The sequence below is a fragment of the Pongo abelii genome, chromosome 18 (genome assembly GCF_028885655.2).
Source record: "Pongo abelii isolate AG06213 chromosome 18, NHGRI_mPonAbe1-v2.0_pri, whole genome shotgun sequence".
Classification (NCBI taxonomy): domain Eukaryota; kingdom Metazoa; phylum Chordata; class Mammalia; order Primates; family Hominidae; genus Pongo; species Pongo abelii.
Genome location: NC_072003.2, coordinates 87974575 through 87983209, shown reverse-complemented (window position 1 = coordinate 87983209; position 8635 = coordinate 87974575). Strand labels below are relative to the sequence as shown.

General features: G+C 64.8%; 1 protein-coding gene across 6 annotated transcripts in view; it reads right to left on the bottom strand.

The window, feature by feature from the left end:
* Positions 1-2124: 2124 nt before the first annotated feature.
* ZFPM1 (zinc finger protein, FOG family member 1) overlaps positions 2125-8635 on the bottom strand; it is a 79183-nt gene continuing 72672 nt past the window's right edge. For 2 of the 6 annotated variants that reach the window (XM_063717401.1, XM_063717403.1), the window contains 2 exons: positions 5049-5282; positions 2125-4657 (listed from right to left, as the gene is read on the bottom strand). In XM_063717401.1, coding sequence (XP_063573471.1) covers positions 2310-4657; positions 5049-5282 — 2582 coding nt within the window. In that variant the 3' untranslated portion in view covers positions 2125-2309. Of the gene's footprint in view, positions 4658-5032; positions 5283-8635 lie in introns of all 6 variants that reach the window. The other 4 variants (XM_024233693.3, XM_063717404.1, XM_063717402.1 and 1 more) reach the window with 4 other exon arrangements.

Sequence of the window (8635 nt, the reverse complement as noted above, 5' to 3'; positions counted from 1 at the left end):
GTGACGGTAACCATGTGCCATGAGTGGACAGTGTGGCTGGAAAGTGGACTGTGACAGTGGGACTGACTGCTGGGCATGGGGAGGGGCTGGCTGTGGTCCACACACACCCTTTCGACTTCAACGGATGCAGGCCCCTCCTCTGTGCCGGCCACTTGTGGGTGCCTGGGAGGCAGAGGTCCAGCAGGCGCAGCCCCAGCTTTCAAAGGAGACAGGCCAGTAGGCGACGGGCAAGAGAACAGAGATGCAGAGTGACCGTTCCTATGGGGGAGCGAGCTGGGGACAGAGATGCAGAGTGACCGTTCCTATGCGGGAGCGAGCTGGGGACAGAGGTGCAGTGACCATTCCTACACGGGAAATGAGCCAGGGACAGGTCTGAGGGGGCACCTAAGCTGAGAGCTCCTGAACCCTCCATGCAAATTCATGCAGAACAATGCAAATGACGAGCAGACTTGAGGGGTCCATGCCTCCCGTCCCCGCTGTCACCTGGTCTTCAACAAAAGGGGTGTCTGTGAGGAAAAGGCTGCTTGCCTTTCCTGGAGCTCAGGTCCCTGGGAGGGGGTGGCAGCCCTGTCTGTCCAGTGGCCTTGGCCACAGCCCCATCTGGCCAGACCCTAGTGGGCAGGTGGACAAAGACATCAGAGACCACTGAAAGCGTTGCAGACCCAGGACCACGAGCTGCGGGCAGGAGAGCGAGCCCTGGACGAGCTGGGAAGTGCCTCGGGCTTCTGAGGCTAGAGGCCGCTGCCTTGTTTGCCTGCACTCCCCAGGGCCGCTGGGCAAAGCTGAAAGAAACGCAGCTAGTTCAAGTAGAGTTGGAAATGGGCTGGGAATGGTGGCTCGCGCCTGTCATCCTAATGCTTTGGGAGGCTGAGGCTGCAGAAGCACTGGAGGTCAGGAGTTTGAGACCATCTTGGGCAACACAGCAAGACCTTGTCTCTATAAAAATGTTTTAAAAGTTAGCCAGGTGTGGTGGGTCAAGCCTGTAGTCCCAGCTACTTGGGAGGCTGAGGCAGGAAGATGGTTTCAGCCCAGGAGTTTGAGGCTGCAGTGACTTATGATCGTGCCACTGAACTCCAGCCTGGGGAACAGAGCAAGACCTTAGCTCTAAAAAAACAGGGTTGCCCAGCCTGGGCAGCATAGGGAGACACCATTTCTACAAAAAATACAAAAACTAGCTGGGCATGGTCGTGTACCAGCCCCAGTTACTCAGGAGACTGAGGTGTGAGGATCACTTGAGCCCACGAGGTCAAGGCTGCAGTGAGTATCCCAGGGCACTCCAGCCTGGGCAAGAGAGTGAGACCCCGTCTCCAAAAATAAAAAAATAAAGTGACGTTGGGAATAGAAGAGTGTTTTTGTTCTCCAGTGAGAAAGCACGCTGGAGGCTGCCCACAGCCGCCCAGCTGCAAACGGCAAGGTGACACCGTGGCTGACCGCGGTCATCCAAGTATTCCCTCAGTGTGGCCGGCCCATACAGCCCAGCAGGGCAGGGAGGACAGGGTGGGGTGCCCTGGCCCTTGCACCGACTCAGCCACCACAGGTGACTCCACCACACAGTTGTCCTCAGCCCTGGCTCTGAGGGAGAGATGCACCCACCAGTGAGCATCAGGACCCCCTCGAGGCCAGGGAAGGCTTTGGCCTTGGTCTCCCTCTCCTGTCCACCTACTCGCCTGTTCTTCCCCCAGCCTTGGCGACCACAGGGCTTCATCCTCCCCAGGGCGCCCCCACCCCTGCCATCCCTGGTGGTCTGTGACCGGATGGGGGACATCGGACCCCCACGACCATGCAGGGTTGGGGGATGGCCAGCCAGGTCAGTGCCCTTCCCTTCCATGTCTGGTGGCCAAGTAGGCCGTGGAGAGGGTCAGCAGTGTGGAGGCTGCTCTCCCTAGGGGGGTATGGACAGGGGTGGGGTGGGGTAGGCCCAGAGCGGCTGGCCCTGCAGTGGTTCAGTGTGTGCTGTGGCCTCCGACCTGAGGCTCGGTCTAGCTCTTAGCACCACCAGTGGTGTGACTCCGGCAGGGGCCCAGCCACTCTGGGCCGCAGTGGCCTGTGTACACACCAGGGGTGGATGTGACACTGGCTGCGTGTGCCTACTGGCTCAGAGAACTAGACTGGCCCACCACCATACTCGTCAAACTGAACTTCTTTATTAAGTGCCAAGGGTCCAGGCGGGCGCTGCCCCCTGCGGCCCCCTCCGCCGAGGCCTGTGCGCGGCGGGGTTCCCAGGAGCGAGAGTCCGTGCGGCCTGGGGGCGGCCCCCTCCCCGCATCGCAGGGGAGCGTGCAAAGCGTCTGAGGCTGTAGTGTGGGCGCTCACTTCACGTGCTCGGCGGCGTGAGAGGAGCAGTAATACTTCTTGTGGGCGATGAAGGTGGACAGGCTGCTGAACTTGATGTTGCAAAGACGGCAGTACCGGTGGTTGCCGTTGGGCAGGGGCGCCGGCGTGCTCTTGCTGGGGGTCTGGACGCCCTTGTCCGAGTAGGAGGGGGGCGCCGGCGGGGGCGGCACGGCCTCGGGCGCGGCGGCCGGGGACGGGGGCGGGCCGGGCGGAGGCTCCTGGGGCTCCGGGCCGAGGCCGTCCCGGGGGCCACGGGACCCGGGCTGCGGGGAGGCGGCGGGCGCGGGAGCGGGCGAGGGGCCGCGGTCGGCCGGCGTCCGGGCCTCGACCCCCGGGCCGGCCAGGGGCGCGCCGAGCAGCAGGCCGTGCGCCAGGCGGAAATGCTCCAGCAGGTCCCCGCGCACCGGGCCGTTCGGGGGGCAGTAGGGGCAAGCCGCGGCAGGCAGGCCGAGCGCGCCGGGCGGTGGCGCAGCGGGGCACGAGTACTTCTTGTGCGCCAGGTAGGCCTCGAGGCTGTGGAAGCTCACGCGGCAGGCCGTGCACTCGTGGTAGTCGGCCAGCGCGGGTGCCGGGGCTCCGGGGAGCGGGCGTCGCGGCTTCTTGCTCAGGTCGATGGGGCCGTCGGCCGCGGGGCCGGGCGAGCGCGCAGGGGCGGGGCCGGGGCCGCTTCCGCTTCCGGGCCGCGGCGACTCGGGCGCGGGGGCGTGGCCGGGCGGCGGGGGCGGCGGGGCGCCGGCCGCGTGCAGCTCGTAGAGCTTGCGGCGTCTGCGCGTGCGCACGGGCGCGGCGGGAGTAGGGGCCGGGGGCGCAGCCGGCCCAGGGGGTCCCGGGGGCGCGGCCGGTCGGCGCGGTGGCGGGTCGTGGCGCGAGGCGCAGTAGTATCGCTTGTGCACGGTGTAGGTCTCGTGGCGGCTGAAGCGGATGTTGCAGGCCTCGCACAGCGTGCGGCTGGGGTCGTCCTCCGCGTCGTCCACGGAGCTACCCGGGCTCTGGCTGCCCTCGCTGCCCCGGCCGCCCGCGCCGTCCTCGGGCGTGGCCGCGCCCCCAGCCCCGTCCTCGCGCGATCCGGGGCCCGGGGACGAGCGCGGCGCGTCGGGCTCGGCGGGCGGGCCGGGGGGCGCGCGGGCCGGGCCGGGGGGTGCCTTGGGCCTGCGCGCGGCGGGCGCGTCCTCGGGCGCCCGGCGGCCTGAACAGTAGAGGCGCTTGTGCACGTAGTAGTTGTTGACGTTGCTGAAGGTGATCTCGCACTCGAAGCACGTAGCGCCCTTGGGGGCCCCCGGGAAGAGCCCGGTCTGTGCGCCGCCGGCTCCCGCGCCCGCGCCCTGCTGTAGCCGGCTGTGCACCAGTTCGGACATCTTGGCCAGGATCTCCGAGGCGGGGGGCGCCGCGTCGGGCCCGAACACGTACTGCGGCAGGAACAGGGCCCCGGCCAGGCCCAGCTCGCCGGGCACCGGGCTGGAGCCCGGTGTGGGGCTGGACAGCTCGGCCTTTACCCTGGCCGGGGCGGGGCTGCTCGGCGACGGCGTCCGCGACGGGGCCTGGGGCCCACGCTCTCCGGGGCCCGGGATGGGGGCCGCCTCCGGCTCCTCCACCGCCTCCACCTTGATGCTCCTGGGGGCCGCCGGGGGCTCGCTGCTGCCTCCATTCTGGGGGGCCGCTCTGGCCTCTCCGTTGGTGGCCTCGGCCAGGGCCTTTCTGTCCAGTCCTGGCGATGGGGTGGGCGCCAGGCCCAGGTCCGCGGAGGCCAGGGGGCCTTGCAGGGCCGTGTGCTGTTGCTGGAAGCTGCCCAGACTGTCTGCAGAGAGATCGCAGGGGTGGCACCTCAGGCCCGGGGCGGGACCTGGCCGGTCAGAGCTGGAGGGCGAGCTCCGGGAGGGGAGGGGTGGGCGGAAGTGGTTTAGAGCGAAGGCTGAAATGGACCCCCACCTGTCTTGGGCGACAAGCCCACTCCCTTCCCACTGCTCAGGGGGCCCAAGGGGCAGGGGGTGGCCCCCACAGGGCTGCTCACCTGGGGGCAGCTTGGTTGCTGGGTGCCCTGGCGAGTAGATCTCACCCTTGGAGCCAGGCTGGCAGACCATGTGGTTGGTGACCAGGTGGCTGTAGAGGATGTCCCTTGTGGTGGAGATGAAGCCACAGCTGTGGCAGACACCTGTGGGCCATGGCGAGGTGGTCAAGGCCCAGGGCGGGGGGCGGGGCCCACACACCTCCCGGCGCCTGCGGTGCCTACCGCTCAGCGTGTCCGTGTGCACCTTGAGGTGCCGCTCGCAGTTGGCCTTGGTGGTGAAGGCCGACAGGCAGATCAGGCACACGAAGGGCCTCTCTCCTGGAACACAGGGCGCGTGAGAGCGGTGCCCGGGCCAGCTTGACCTTGGGACTCCAGGGATGAGGAAGGCGACAGGGCCCAGGGCCGTGATCTGTGCAGGGGGACCCTGTGCTGAAGGGTCTTTAAATTCCTCCCCCTCCTCCGCCTTTTGTCTCTAGAGACTGCAGTGGGCCCAGCCCTCAGCTGACTACCCAGATAGCCCACAGGCCAGCCTGCCTGCTCTGGGCCCCTGCGGGGCTCTTGGGTGTGCCGGAGACTGCACAGGTGAACCGTGGCACCGTGTGTGCTCGCATGTGGGTTTTCCCGGGCGGCCTGCGGGACTGGGTGGGGAAGCAGCCGGCATCCTGAGGACCCGAGTCCGGGGTGGGGGCTCACCGCTGTGGGGGCTCACCGCTGTGGCTGCGCATGTGGATCTCCAAGGAGCTGGCGCTGGGGCAGCTCTTGCGGCACTGGGGGAAGGGGCAGATGCGCTCATTGGGGTAGGTCTCTTTGGGCTTCTCGTCTGTGGCGGCCGCGGCTGGGGAGCCGGTGCCCTGGCGGCTGGCGCAGTAGTAGAGCAGGTGCGCCTGCAGGTTGCGCTCGCTGCGGTACCAGATGCCACAGTCCTTGCAGGGGAAGACGTCTTCTGTGGGGTGGGAAGCAGGCGGGGTCAGGCTGAAGGCCAGCCTGCCAGCCAGGGCAAGGCTGTGGGCCGAGGCAGGGCCTGGCCGTGACGGACCCCACGGTCCTCCCCACCCCAGGAGCTGAGGCTTTGACCCCTTCCTGTAACTGTAAGCCTCCTGGATGGTCCTGTGACAGCCCCACTCCCTTCCGTAGATCCCAGGAGCCCTGGGACCCGTGGGGAGTGAGTGGGGTCTGAGTGAACCCCTATGGGTCCGCTTCCAATGGTGAGCCCCATAAGGAGATGCTTTGGCCTCATGGGGGCAGAAGGAAGAAGTGGACACCGCCGGGTGTAGCATCCATGACATACTGGGGTGACCCTGTGGACCCGGGAGGCCGTGGAAGAGGAAATGTGTGTGTACAGATGTGCGTGCAGGTGCGTGGGAGTGCCAGGCTGCAAAGAAAACCCACGCGCACAGTCCCGGGCACTCAGGCACACGATGGCTGCTGACTGCAGTTCTAGGGATGTGGGCATGAGACTAGGAGTGCAGAAGTTAGGAAGCCCCCATGCGCCCACACACCTGGGTGGCTCCATGTCAGTGATCACCTGGCTGGTCAGATTTGCCGAATTTACCACACTGACCCCAAATGGGCTGCTTATAACTGTTGAGAGTTTTGGGGGCTTGCACTCTGCTTACGGTGGTTTTGCCAGCGGGGGAGGACTTCTCTAGCGTGTTCTCGGTTTGTCTTTATAGCAGTTTAAGGAATGTTCTCTGCGCCAGAGCCCTGCCCCATCTGCCAATGGCCCCTTGGCTGAAGACAGCGAAGGGGAGGGCCTGTTCAGCTTGGCCTTGGCCTCCATGTGGAACCCAGGGGCCCTGGGATTCCTTATCTGGCTTTCAAGCCTGTTCCACTTAGAGACCGATGTGATATCTGGCTTCTGCCTCCGCAGGTTAGTGCTGGTTTCTCACCCAGCTTCTCCAATGTTGATCCCGAGTCTGCAGTTATCACGCAGGGGTGGCCCCTACCCCCGCGCCCTCCCCTCTGCGGCCTGCTCGCCACCTCTGCCTCTTGGGAGGAATTTCAGTGCCTGGGTGAGGTGGCTCTTCCTCCTGCACCTCGCTGTTCTAGCGACTTTCTGGCTCACATCTCCCTCCTGTGCTGTTGATTTCTGTTTCTCAAGTTCCTTTTACTTGGGGGCTGCAGGCAGCTCTGTCCTCTCTCAGCTGAGGCCTTGAGCTGGGTCCCAGATCTGGGAGGCCACGGGGTGGGTTTGTTTCTGCGTCTCCAAGGTCATTGTGGGGGACTGTGTTGCTGCAGGGATGTGGGGAGAGGGGCCGTGGCCATGCAGTTTAGAAAGGCTGCCCGCCTGCTGGTGACCACAGGCCAAGTCCGGTGGCCTGCGGAGGGGCCTCCAGGCAGGTGCCTCTGCATCCTGCTTCACAGGTGAGATGGGCCCAGAGTGCCGGAGGCTCAAGAATTAAACTGGATCTGACCCTGGAATTGGTTCCTACGGCTCTTGCAGAGCAGCAGACAAGCATCGGCCGTGCCCTGGCAGCTGCAGAAGTGTTAGGGCAGGACTCAGGAATGTCAACAAGATGTCTGGCCCACGGTGGTGTCTTTCCGAAGCAGTGTTCCCAGGACACTGCTGCCTGGGGATGAGGCATGTCAGACCCGCGAGGGGGAAACCGAGGCAGAGGCTGAGCCTGGGGCACCCGCAGCTGCCCCTCAGAGACTGGGAGGTGGTCTCCTCAGGCCGTGTGGGCAAGGACCCTGCTGGAGGATGGGACCCTCACCAGCCTGCTGTCCCCACTGTCTTACTGTAGTCATCAGCAGGGTGCTCCCCTGGAGTTGGGTCTCCTGGGCACCCTGAGACACTATGGGGGCACCCCCTCTCCATCCTGGTGGAGGGGTGCTCTGGCCTCCCATCCCCTCCGCGCCTTCTTCCAGGGAAGAGGAGAAGGCAGATGGGGACCCCCTTTGCTCCCGGTTCCTTTCAGTCACCTGTGGCCCAAGTTCTCTTCTGACCTCCTGGCTCCCTGGGGCAGTGGCTTGCCCTGCCCAGGCCCAGCCTCCGCCACCAACCTGGACTTAGGTGTGGACCTGGCTGCTCAGCCCCTTCTCTCCAGTGTCACCAGCCGTTCCCACCAGCACATAACATGGGCCATTATGTCCTGGGTACCACGCACACAAGCCCAGCCCCCTCTGGCCAGCTGGCCCCTGCGCAGGCCTCCTCTCTGACCCTCCCTGGAGCGGCCTTGGTCAGGGTCATGGTGACCTCTGCACTGTCAGGACCAGCAGTCATTTCTCTGCCGTTGGTCTCGCCACAGCCTGGATGTGGCAGACCACCTGCCGCCCTCCAGGGCCCCCTCTAACCTATCTCAGCTCACTCTCCGTACTTTGGGAGATGTCCCCTGTCCCCTGACTCCAGGGTCCACAGGGCTCTCTGAGCCCCATCCTGTCCCTCAGTGGACTCTGTGGCTTCTCTTTTGCATCTAGCAGGTGTCTCGAGGTCAGGACACTCAAAGAGTGGGGGTCTGCTCCCCAGACTCCCGTACGGGCTGACATCCCCCCAATGGCTGCATACTTGGCCCTGCGGGTCCCTTTGCCCCTAACCACTGGCTGCCTCCACCTACTTCAAGCCGTCTTCACATCTCACTTGCTCACAAAGGTCGCTTTTCTTCCAGTTTTGTGACTCTGTGGTCACCAAAGCTAAACCTGGGTCTTACTGTCCCCCTCCAAACGTCCTCTGGTGCAGTCCCCGTTCCCCTGGGAAGCCCCAGCCGCTGGCCGGAGCCAGACTTGCCGCGTATTCCCCGCATGCCTCGTGCCTGTCCACGGTGGCCACACGCTGTCCTTGGCCACAGAGGTGCACGGGACGCACCATCACTCTCGGCTCATTTTAAAAAGTTTCAGCAGATATGAGATCTTTTGTGTTGCCCAGTCTGGCCTTGAACTCCTGGGCTCAAACGGTCCTCCTGCCTCGGCGTCCCACTGTACTGGGATCACAGGTGTGGCTCCTGCACCCGGCCGGGGGTGAGTGACTCATGATTCCCACAGCCACCCTCAGAGGTTCTGAGAGAGCCACTGCAGGAGTGACATCTGTCCACTTCAGGCGTCCCCAGGGGTGGCTCTGTCCCCAGGGACATGTGGCCACGTGTAGAGAGATTTTGGTGGCATGTGCCTGAAGTCCCAGCTACTCAGGAGGCTGAGGCAGGATGGCTTGAGACTAGGACTTTATGACCATCCTGGGTAACAGAGTGAGACCTTGTCTCGAAAAAAAACAACAAAAAACCCAACCAACAGATGTCTTGGTTGTTACAACTTGGAGGTGGAGGTGGTGGCAGCACCTAGCGGGCCGGGGCCAGGGCTGCTGCT